General features: G+C 36.1%; 1 protein-coding gene across 3 annotated transcripts in view; it reads right to left on the bottom strand.

Moving 5' to 3' along the window:
• The window catches only part of LOC116243273 (macrophage mannose receptor 1), a 54,725-nt gene that overhangs the window by 10,170 nt on the left and 32,138 nt on the right, over positions 1 to 12,417 (bottom strand). For all 3 annotated transcript variants that reach the window (XM_031614418.2, XM_090142886.1, XM_090142885.1), the window contains exons 15-24: positions 11,874 to 12,018; positions 9,198 to 9,239; positions 8,915 to 9,078; positions 7,692 to 7,759; positions 7,030 to 7,130; positions 6,385 to 6,527; positions 5,523 to 5,637; positions 3,413 to 3,582; positions 1,530 to 1,632; positions 303 to 532 (exon numbers count right to left, since the gene is read on the bottom strand). In XM_031614418.2, the coding sequence (XP_031470278.2) occupies positions 303 to 532; positions 1,530 to 1,632; positions 3,413 to 3,582; positions 5,523 to 5,637; positions 6,385 to 6,527; positions 7,030 to 7,130; positions 7,692 to 7,759; positions 8,915 to 9,078; positions 9,198 to 9,239; positions 11,874 to 12,018 (1,281 nt within the window). The remainder of the gene's footprint in view (positions 1 to 302; positions 533 to 1,529; positions 1,633 to 3,412; positions 3,583 to 5,522; positions 5,638 to 6,384; positions 6,528 to 7,029; positions 7,131 to 7,691; positions 7,760 to 8,914; positions 9,079 to 9,197; positions 9,240 to 11,873; positions 12,019 to 12,417) is intronic.

Below are 12,417 nucleotides of genomic sequence, written 5' to 3'. Positions count from 1 at the left end.
CTCAAAATAAACACTATACACTCTCTACAAAGAGATAATTCAAAATGCTAGCCTGGAATGTATTATTTGGAAATGCATAGAGTTTAATATCACAGAAAAAGTGCTAAAATAATATGCTGTATACAATTTAGGAAGAGTAATGGAAGACTACAGATCTCTACCTGTAGATCTGACAGTATAAAAAGTATCTAGGACCAAGATATAAATTAATAAGTTAAAAATAAAGATATAATACGACTTCGTATTTGCTGATTTTTCCATAAGAAAAGCAACAGCATACTCAATTAATTTGATGCTCTTACCACATTACTGTTAAGACCAATCCATATAGGCACCCCATACTTTAATATCTTTAGCCACAGGAATGAATGACTGTAGGGGTCTAAGATGCTGGAAAGGTCAAACTGATCGCGTTTGCAGTTTTCTCGTGCATCTTCCCAATTCATTTTGGTATGGATGAACAAATAACTACTGTTCCCATAACGGATAATGCTTGTTGGGTCTGTAGTTGTAGAAGGGAGAAACTCAGCATCTGTGTAATAAAGGAAGAAAAAAAGGCTCATATACTAGTTCAACATAGTACCACAATACTAGTGATTATGATTTGATTTCAAATGTAAATAAGATACAGCAACCTGTCTCTTTTCTAGATTTTACATTCGCCAACCAGCATGGATTGAATGTGCTATTCTTTAGGCCAGACTCTGTAGTAAAAATCAATTACAGGGCTGTCAAAAGGAAAAGAGCTGTTTAAAGCAACTCATGACAAAGAGTAAAGGAGCATTCCGTATAATCCTTCAGAATAGTATTACTTAAATTGGGAATAATAACTTAAATGAATTGGGAATAGAGTACAACACAACTTTTCATCAACACAAGTGCTTTGCCTGTTGTCTTCAAGAGATCTTTTTGCCAGAGAAAACGTAAACTATAAAACAGACCAGCACTTACAAATCAATCTGATATTTAAATTCAGGTTTTCACTGTTTTAGTTTCCTTTTGGAATTAAATCAGCTCAAGTTCATTGTGAATGAGTTGCATTCACACTCTAGATAGTTCATGCAGCTTGTAAAATTCAGTATTCCCCAGAATACATTCTAAACATGCTCAGAAAATGACAGACAATAATCACAGAACAATTATCATTCGGATATATTTCTGTTATATCTGTTTCTTGAAATGCATTGTTTTAAGCTGTAATATACACACAGCAAAATTAGAGCTGCTACTGCTGAAAAGCAGACGTTGATCTCCAGGTACCACCCTAAGAGTGAAATTTCATACTAAACACAAATACTTAGATATAAATTCCAGCTCAGGAAGTTAGTAACACAGCATTTACTAGGAGGGGTCAGCTGGGAGTAGTCTTTTAGTGGACCTTCGGTCTGAATGATGTTCTTGACTGAAAAACATTTTGTTGACGTATCTTTATTAAGAGTGAAATCATGTTGAAATCCAGCACTTAACACCCCAGCAAGATCCTGCATACTCATAAGCTCTGATTATACTTTAAAAGAAAACAGCAATACCTGCTTTAATTTGGCATATATATCCTCTGTTGTTATCACAACTCTCATCAGCCCACTTCCCTGCTTCCTTAACAGGATTATTTCTCATGACAACACAATCAGCCTTGGGGCAAGAAGATACAGAATCAGTTACAAACAACTAGAAAATGTAAATAAGAAACTTTGGTCTCTCATTGATGTCTTCATACAGAAATAACATTCTAATTTTATTCTCATATCTTCATAAGTTTTTAATGATGTGGAGTTTCTGTTCCTCTTGCACTTCACGAGTTTCTTAATGTTGCTCTATCTTGAGCAACCTTGTGGTGAATAGGCAGACAAGAAATTTCTGGACCCTCCCATCTCTAGGCATACAGCATGAAGAAAAGGAAAGCCACAGACAATTTAAAGAGAAATTAAATCAACTACTGTAGAAAAGATTAATTTTGTTCAAGAAAAAAAACAAACAAACAAACAAAAAAACCAGGAACTTCAATGGACAATGTAACATTTCTGAAATATCAGTCCCTTCAAATTTCTTATTGCAAGCTATAATACTAGACACAGCAAAACTCAGGACAGCTGCTACTCAAAGGCAGCCATTGGTCTGTAGGTCTCACCTTTACAGTGAAATTTCAAATTCTACTACAGGGACACAATATCTAGAAACTTTGTTAGCACATATTATACAAAGAGTGACCAATACACTATTTTCTTAGTTAATTTTGCTATCCAGCAAAAGCTATGCAGAGAAAAACTTCAGTAGTTAAGTGAAATGCACTAACATTTAAATACCTCCAATTGAAAAGTTGCAAAGTACTTTGTATAAACTATGATATGTTCTTTCTTTTTGCTGAGGTCAAGTAAAAATAAATTTGAAATTTATAAAATAGAGACTAAAATTTTTCACAGGTGACTTCACAGAAATCCTAATACTTCTCATTAAAAGAAAAAAAAATGTATTGCTCATTCCAAAAGTAACATATTATACGTGCTTTCTATTTTGAACTTCATATTCTCAAACGTTTTTCCTAATAAGGATACAAAGCTCAGAGGTGATACTTTCAAAAACAGGAAAAGAACATTATACATAAAACTAAGATTTCTGTGGTGAGAATTTCAATCAAGAGAAATACAGCTAATACTGTAATTGAGAACTATGTAAATCACATAAGATTAGCAAGAGGGATTCTATGACCTATGAAATCAGTTTGTATGACAGCAAAATAGGGGAAGGTTTTTTTTTTTTTTTCTTGAAACTTGAATGCCTAGCTTTTTACAAAGTTATGTCCTTCCTACAAATGTGACTGACAAAATTTGCTTGTATGTACAACAGGGAAAGTTTTTCTGTAACTAAATATTGCAAGCTACACACCAACTGAGAAATCTCCTACACTCCTCCTACATTCAAGGCACTGCAATGGTCAGAGGACAAGGAAGATGTGTTTATTCAGCACGCTATTTGGACAGCGTCACAAGGTGGGAATCTCACTGTCTTTTTTAGCAAAGCCTGAGAAAAGGAGGGCAAATACAGGTGCTCTGGAGCCTTCAAGGACATATAGAAATGAAATCTGGAAGCAATCTTTACATAAGCACTACAGCACTGAGCACCCGTCAACAGCTAACACAGCAACTTACTGGATTTGTATGTGATGTGAAAGGTTTGTAAGTAATCATTTTATCAGTGCAATATGTAACACCATGAATAACATCTAAAGTAATAGTTAAAAATGCCAGGTTTCTGGGAAAAAAAAAGAAAAACAACTATGGTGAGGTCAGTGCTGCTAGAAAATTCTATAGATATGAAACTAGTAGACTGAGCATTAATGTTTCAAATCCCAGCAAATGCCTAAATGCATAATCTAAAAGCACGTATGAGAGGACAGTTTGTGATTGCTATTTACCTGGCCATCGTATGAGTATGATCCCATATGTCCTGATGGGAAGCCTTTGGCCCAATTTGTAAAGTAAACTCCTGTTCCATCTGTCCAGAGGAACTTCAGTTCATGATTTATATCATTTAATCCAATCCATGTGTCAGTAAGAAAATCTTTCACGTGGAAGGTGAGGAAAGCTAGAGGTGAAGAAAACAATAATTAAGAAAAGAAAAAGAGAGAAAGAAAACATGAAATATTTTCCATGAAGGGTGATTGGACCTAAGTGTCAGACCTCATTGTCATTAATGGCATCTGGTGATATTAAGCATTTTAGTGAAATAAAGAACAGTTTATTAATGGCAACACAAATAGATAAGATAAAAAAGGAGGTGACTTTTGAGTTTAACAGATAACCGACATACATACCTGTTGCAACGTACTCCAGCTAAACATCTAACCTTGTAGTGGGATGAATTCCAAAAGCACGATAGGAATAGTTTTATAGGGTCTCAAAATATTTTTGAATCCCAATTCTACAACTGATTTAGAAATATGAAGTGGTGTAGATTATATACATTTTTGATAATCCCACCAGAGTGGTTATGTTATTGTGGCTTCATACAGACAACACAACTGAGCACCAACCACTTGTGCAGCTGCATTTATAATAGCAGAACTGTTTCCCCACTGGAGAAAGTGGGGAAACCTGCTGTAGGGAACCTGCTTTGGCAGGGGGGTTGGACTCGATGATCTCTGGAGGTCCCTTCCAACCCCTACGATTCTGCCTGCACTGCCATAATAAGCAACAGAATGCACAAGAGAGACGCTTTAAAATGAGTCTCAGAAGAGCAATTACCACAGCTTTGCAAATTCCAAGGAGGTGCTTGTTCATCTTAGCTACCATGGATAGATGAAAAACAGAGCAGGCTAGGTCAGCTGGCATTCATCAGCCCACTAGACCACAGTAAACCAGTCTGCTAAAATAAAATTATGATGCCTTTTGCCACTTGCTAGTCAACACTATGAGCTCATTCTTCTCTAAAAATAGGCAAATTTGTCTACTCTATTACCTACACACCTTCTTTCAGCCTTTTAAAATGAATGCAACTCAACATTCCCAAGCGTAAGACCTATAGATTTCTATGCCAAATGTTAGCATTGCTGCTCTGCAAGAAATTGTAACAAGAACTCGAGTCTCTATATCTACACTATCAGCAGTAACAATAGTTTAATGCTTGTAGTTTTATTTATCATTTCATTCTTTCCCTGAATTCAAGCCCTGCATGAGTCATCTGAGAAACTGTAGTTTTATGTTAGATAAGAAATTAGTCATGCTCAATAAGTTTGTGGAAGTTTGACTCATCTCTTCAAGTGTGGAAAAAATTAAGTAGTGCTAAATTCATGTTAGCAATCTAACATTTTAGCTAATTAACTAGTTAAATTAGTTAATTTCTCAAAGTACAACTGTTTTACAAAGTATAATTTTTCAGATCTTTTGAGTTCACAAATAGTACTCGTCGTGCAGTATCTATTTCTCAGTATAGTTTAAAGCAATATTTCTAAAAAGAGATGTTATTAACATCTATCAAAATCTCTCCTAATTTAATGTGTCATTTTTATTCAAGCATGGGACATCTGCCCATTTACCCAGTCAATGATGCGATTCTTGTAACCATTAAAACAAGCTTCTCTAGTGAAAAGAATGATGCAGCTATGAAGTGACTAATGGCTAGGTGTATGATCAGTCAAACCATTGCCCCAAACTGCCCAGAGACAGCAAGTTTTAATCCCAAAGGTGTTCTGCTTAAGTTACTATGGAAAGCCATGCAGTGAGTTAACGCCAACAAGTGAAACTACATCACTTTGAATGAAACTTGCCGGGCCCAGCTGGCATCATGTGCAGGCAGAAAAAGCACTACTTTGGTCACCAAGATAATATGCATGCATTTCTAAGCCAGCAGTAGAATTTGGTAGATTCAGGTGCAAATTTCACTGTAAATTTCTAAGTATTGTATGTTGTGGAACCAAGATCAGATGCAAAGAAATCATTCAAACGTTGTCCATGTTTTACACAAATACAACCATCTGTAAAAATTAAATATCATCTCATCTGGTTGATACAGAACTATTTGCATACCTTGCACTTGTTCATTAGGGATAGCAGCCAGGTTTCCTCCTAAATTCATGCAAGCTGTTCGTGCAGCATGCCAAGTGACACGTTCATCTTCTGTAGATCCAAATATTTTGTAACACTAAAACGTGAACAAATTCTCCATTTATTACCTTTACTCCAACATCACTTACAGATTGAACATCATTGTTTCAAGCAAAGCAGGAAGGAGAAAATATGGTGAAATAACAGATTTAACTGGGACAAAACACGTTCTGCTCAAAAAGAGCTTTTGCATTCGGTCCATTCTCTAAGTAAAATGTAAAGTTTCAAGAAAACATTCTCCTAAACAAGATGCATACTAGATTTCATTTGAAATTGGTAGAAAATAAGCAAAACCTGACTTCTAATGACAGACAACTAATATTGATAAGCTATACAAGACCAATATTAACCCACTAGTTTGTTTGTATTTTTTTTTTTTTTTTTTGACTCTACAAAACTTTTCACAGTTCTAAAGTCAAGAAAGGCAAAATATATTCATGACTGAAAGAACATTACAATTTGGTTAAAATATATAACCAAAGTGTCAATACTTCAAGAACTATATCTAAATTCTTCAAGAAATGCATTAAAAAAGGCTTGAAGAAAAGACTAAAGAATGACTTTCAGAAACTGCAACTAAATATATTTAAATATCACTTCTACTGAAGTGTCAAAAAGCAAAATAGTGGATGGGCAAACAAAGAAAAACATGTAGACATCAACCAGCTCTCTTGAAAAAAAAATAGCAATGTTATTGCAATACAAAACAACATTATTAAATAATTTCTTTCCTTTTATTTAATGCTTGCCAAACAACCAACATGCTCTGCATTTGTTATAGTACCTTATTCTGAAAGGAAAGCCAAGTTGGATTACATCCTCTTGGAGTTGAAAATGTTGTTGGAGGAACTGTGGAATTAATGGAACTGTTGTGCCTTTCACATATGTAGGGATTTGGATAACCACAATTTATATCATTCCAAAATCCTAAATGTGAGATAAAAAGGGGAATTGTATGATGCCATATCCAGAATTAGTTGGATCAAAATAATTTTCACTCATTCTGAAACAAAGTTGAAAGATCAAATCCAAAGTCCCTCAGTTTATTATCATTCTATAACAAAATCTAGGATAAATATGGCACTTTAGACATGCTGTCATCAGCACTGAAAGCAGCATAGAAACAAGTAGTATAGTTTTATAGTGACACAGTAAGCCATTTTCATTTAAAAATATAAAACAGTTGCATAGCAATCATAACCACAAACCTTCTATCTGAGCTTCCCCATGTTATATTTAAGATAAATATAGGAACTGAGAAATGTTAGTAAGTCCAAACTATAACTATAATACTGTGGTCTTTTGCAACAATATACAACAGCAAACAAAGGAAAAAAAAAAAAAAAAAGAATGGGTGCCTCTCAGAAGAAAATATTTGGGACACAAGCACATAAATAAAGAAATTCAAGAGCAAACATACAGAACTCACCTAAATTTTTATACATGACTACACAGTTTTCATCATTATTTGCAAAGTTAGGTTCATGTGGTGCCCATGCCAAATAATTCACTGGTGTGCCATCCATCCAGCTTAAGAAGAATAATCCGACAAAACACTTCTTTAATATAAGTAGGATTGATTTCATATTAAAAAAGTAGTCATTTTGCAGTATCTTTAATACAGCCATTCACAGTCTAATGTGTACAAGGTTTTTTGACTTGTTTGTCTCCCTGCTAATTGCATTAGAACTATTCTCTTTGCATAAACATAGCTTGTGTGCTTACTTTTGATTTACACAATAAGCAGACACTTCTACAGCTGATAGAACAATACCCAAAATATCCATTCAGGCCAACATGAAAGTTGGACATCATTTCAAAATGAGATAATACATATGCTCACCATTTTCCCCAAGTCATACATTCACTTTACCTGTTACACAGGTAAGAGATTTTAGTTGTAACACGAGCAAAATGCTTGATCACTCTACTATGCAGATGAAAAATTGTGACAAATTTAGGACAGAATACACTTTTGCAATTAAAAATAACATTTTCATGCACTTTGACAAGGATACAATTTCATTCAAGCACTTCACAATTTTTTTCTCTGCTCAATAAATGCAACCATGATGGTTCACATTCACCTACCTTGTCCTTTGATCAACACTCAGTTGCAAACCAATGAAATATGCTTCCTCTTTGCCATTTTTCAAGATCTAGAACAATTAATATTGTATACACTTACTTCTTTTATCACAAATTCATTAATAATGAATAATATATTATTTATTCTCAAGGAATGAATTACTATATTTTCCAGCTAAAACAGCAAACTTAAAGCAGCTCACAGCTGACAGTCATCAGTCAAACTTCACCACTTCACCAAAAAGTTTGTTTACTATATTATCACTTTTTAAAGTCTTGAAAGTCAGTGAAATTCTGAACTCTTGAACAGTCTCTATGGCAGACATCATCTACAAACACTGCAAGAAACAAACCCTCCTACAACTTGGATGTCAATATAGGCTCGTGTCAACTCACTGTCATCCTTCAGCAAGATCAGGAAAGGTTTCAAGTAGATCGAATCTGACTTCTAGATTACTGACTTAAAGAAGGTGGTCTGAAAACAGTAATGAGGCAACTAACTTTCAGTCACCAAGGAAACATCATCTAAAACCTCTTTGCTCATAGTCTACCACTCAAGTACTTCACCCCTAATTATGTTTCATAGGAGAAGTTTGCCTTCTGCCTCCTTGACTAAAAAGAGGTTGCTACATCAGACTACATCTCAGACACACTGACAAATTCCAAAGCCAATGTTCAGAGAGTTGTTTGTAAGCCAATACCTATTTTGATTCACTACTTCGAATGTTTCATCCATCATCTTTCAGTTAACTCACTTGCCCTAGCAAATTGTAACTCAAGATTACATTGCTTCTTGCTAAAACAAAGCCAAAAATTAAGTAAAACTAAGCATTAAGATTTACCTTAACACATTAACAGTTGCAGATAGATATAATGGAGTCAATGATCTTTGTTGGACCCTTCCAACTTGGGATATCCTATGATTCTATAATTCTATGATAATGTGGTCTAACTGCCACAGGGTATTATTTAAAAGCAAATAAGAATTTATTTAATGCTTACTGTACTTGCTTCTATACACAAAAGGCCCTGTCTCTGATAAGAGGCAATCTAAAAGAAAAACAAACTCGGATTTATCATACGTTTTCATCTGGCTTAATGTTACTGCAGTTTCACTGACTCCACTGTTATAAAACTTGTAAGGAGAACAACAGACTGAACAGGACTTGTGCACGCGCTCATTTCCTCTGGATGATTATTGCATAGTATTAATTAATTTTTCTTACATATCGCCAGAGGAACTTTCTTTCAGTTTCACTCTCAATGACTGCAAGGTCTCCGAAGTTCTGTTTGCAAAACTCTCGACCTTTTTCCATTGGAACACTCTCTGTGCTGAAATAATAATGTCTGTCTTCATTTATAATCCATCCATCCTCAGTAGTCACATACTCTGCAAGATAAATAGTAAGCTAACTGTACTGTTACTAAGGTACAAGATATTCTCATTAGTATAATTTTAAAAACATGCTTAAACACACATACACTAATAGCAAAAGCAAGAACACTTACTGGGTACAGGAGATTCTGTTGGTTCAGGCTTTAAACTTGCACCTGTAAGAAAAAAGAATTTAATTTGACAGTAAGAAAACGTTTACCATGACCAATAGGCATGCCACTTAACACTGAATTTTATGTTAGCCATGGATTTAATACCAAAAACTAGAAGGAACTAAATGGTCTAAATCTCTTATTTTTGGCCAGTTCTAAATAAAAACTCTTGTACCCTGATGCTCTAAATAGAAGCTATTCCTAATGTGCAAGGCACTTTATAATACCCTGATATTTGCCTAAATTAAGCGATCGTATTTAATATTCCCTACATGCTAAAAACCTTATGTCTCAGGCATTCTTGCTATTAAGACAGTCCTGTTTCTCCCACCTGTTTTAGCAAGAATCATAGAACAGCTTAGGTTTGAAGAGACCTTAAAGATCACCTAGCTTCAAACCCCCTGTTGTGGGTAGTGTTGCCATGAATCAAAAGAGGGGTGGCCAGCAGGGACAGGGAGGTGATTCCCCTCTACTCTGCTCTTGTGAGGCCCCATCTGGAATACTGCGTCCAGGTCTGGAGCCCCCAGTACAAAAAAGACAGGGAACTGTTGGAGAGGGTCCAGAGGAGGGCCACGAAGATGATCAGGGGACTGGAGCACTTCCTCTATGAGGACAGGCTGAGGGAGCTGGGCTTGTTCAGCCTGGAGAAAAGGCGGCTGTGGGGTGACCTCATTGCAGCCTTTCAGTACCTAAAGGGAGCCTACAAACAGGAGGGGAATCAACTCTTTGAAAGGGTTGATAACTGCAGGACGAGGGGAAATGGTTTTAAGTTGAGGGAGGGGAGATTTAGGTTGGATGTCAGGGGGAAATTCTTTACAGAGAGAGTGGTGAGGTACTGGAACAGGCTGCCCAGAGAGGTTGTGGATGCCCCGTCCCTGGAGGTGTTCATGGCCAGATTGGATGGGGCCCTGGGCAGCCTGGTCCAGCATTAGGTAGGAAGGTTGGTGGCCCTGCATGTGGCAGGGGGGTTGGAGATTCATGATCCTTGAGGTCCCTTCCAACCCTGGCCATTCTGTGATTCCGTGTGATTCTGTGAATCAGATCAGGCTGCCCAGAGCCCCAACATTGAACACCTCTCCATGGATGGAGCACACACAATTCCTCTGGGCAGCCTGTTGCAGTGCCTCATCACCTTCTGATTAAAAAATTTCCTCCTAATATCTAATCTAAATATCCCCTCTTTCAGTTTAAAACCATTCATCCTTGTCCTGTCACTGTCAGACTGTGTAAAAGGTCTGTCTCCCTCCTGTTTATAAGCTCCTTTTAAATACTGGAAGGCTGCAATGAGATCTCCCTGGAGCTCTCTCTTCTCCAGGCTGAACAAGCTCAGTTCCCTCAACCTTTCTTCACAGGAGAGGTGCTCCAGCCCCTCTGATCATTTTCTTGACTCTCCTCTTGGCCTGCTCCAACAGTTCTGTCCTCCTTGCAGTGGGGACCCCAGGCCTGGATGCAATACTCCAAATGGGGCCTCACAAGAGCAGAGCAGAGGGGGACAATCAATTCCCTCACTTTGCTGCCACCTCCCTTTCGAAGCAACTCAGGATACAGTTGGCCTTCCAGGCTGCAAAGCTGGCTCATGTCCAGCTTTTCATTGACCAGGTTGTTCTCTCAGAACAGAAAGAGCTTACACTGAGATTTTAAAAAATCTCCACAGAGACAATTTCACTGGAAAATATGCACTCCCAGGAAATTAACTGGTCTAATCTAAAAATAATATTTCAGGCTACAGTATATCCCTGTTTGGTTTGGTTATGGCATAACAGAGATAGATTCATATGACAACATTATTATCACAGAAAAACAATTTCTAAAACAGGACATCTCTCCACAGGTTTATCAATTTTGTTTGTACTATAAATAATCTCATTTATATTGACATTTAGTAAAAAATTCAATGCCCAAGTAATCCTTTTACCAACACACAGTAGATTTGGTAGCTTACTGTCAACAATCTGATAATTACAAATGAGGCATCCTTGTTTTGCTCCTTGCCCTCCCAACATATGGCTGTGGCAAAAAGCTTAACTAAGCACTTGTTTGTGGAACTCAAAATTTCCCAAAATAATTTTGACTTGATATTTTCAGATAACAAACTTAGAATTCAAGAGTAGTTTGTGATAAACAACTAAATGAATGTAAAACCTAGTCAATGCAAAACAAATTATCCCCAAATCAGGTTACATCTTGCAATTATAGATTACATTAGTTTATCAAATAGTATATATATGCCAAACTGAAGAGAGAGTTTTCACACACAAAACTTCAAATATTGTGAACTATTTTCTTACAAGTTGAAGCTCAACTCGGAGAAAAAAAAAGTTGCATTTACTGAAAAAAGCATGAAATAAGAAGTGAATGTGAATACTCAAAGTAACATCTCCTAGTTTTGAGGAATCACGTTTATCTTTCTGAAATCATAGAGAAAGAAGAGCGAGAAACCCCAGCAGGGCACCATTGTCTCTGTATCTTTAAATGCATCAAGGATGGGTAAATTCTTTCACATTTCAGTTTTCACAGAGAACTGTTATGGTAAACGGGTTTTTAATTTTTTTGTTTTTAAAGTTAAGGGAAAAAAAAAACCCAAAGAACTGAGATTCTTTTCTTATTCTCACAAAACAAAGAAGGAAGCAACAGTACCTTTTCTTATCTGACAGATCCATCCATATAGATAATCACAGTGCCTGTCATTCCAAAGCATGCTTGAATCACCACTTATCTCTGCACAGAGTTCAATTCCTTGGTAATTATTGGGTTCCCCAAAGCCCCAGTTCTCATACCTCACCTATGATAGAAAAGGTTTTGTGAGGATCCTGTAATACAGTACAATAATAATGAAGAAAAGGAAGAGACAGTATCAAAACACAGGCATAAGATCTGTTTATACTGTCAGTAGAAAAACTGAGGTAAGAGAAAAACAGCTTCCCCCTGCCAATACAGACATTTCAGATTTGTTATCAGATTGCAATTGGACCACAATTTAATTAACTGTTGTTTCTTATTACACTTGGAAGAATATTGATTTTTTAAGGACATAAATTCTATGAAATTCATCTAATGACAATGATGGTGAATGCCACATGTTGATAAATTAAGTAAATATCCTCTTAGAGTAAAATAATAGGACATTACAGAGAAACAATACAGAGAAATGTTGGCATTTTTTTACTAAATATTACTTCTA

The sequence above is a fragment of the Phasianus colchicus genome, chromosome 6 (assembly GCF_987193195.1).
Source record: "Phasianus colchicus chromosome 6, bPhaCol1.hap1.1, whole genome shotgun sequence".
In the NCBI taxonomy this organism is placed as follows: domain Eukaryota; kingdom Metazoa; phylum Chordata; class Aves; order Galliformes; family Phasianidae; genus Phasianus; species Phasianus colchicus.
Note: the sequence above shows the minus strand (reverse complement) of the source record. Positions and strands in the feature narration are given on the sequence as shown.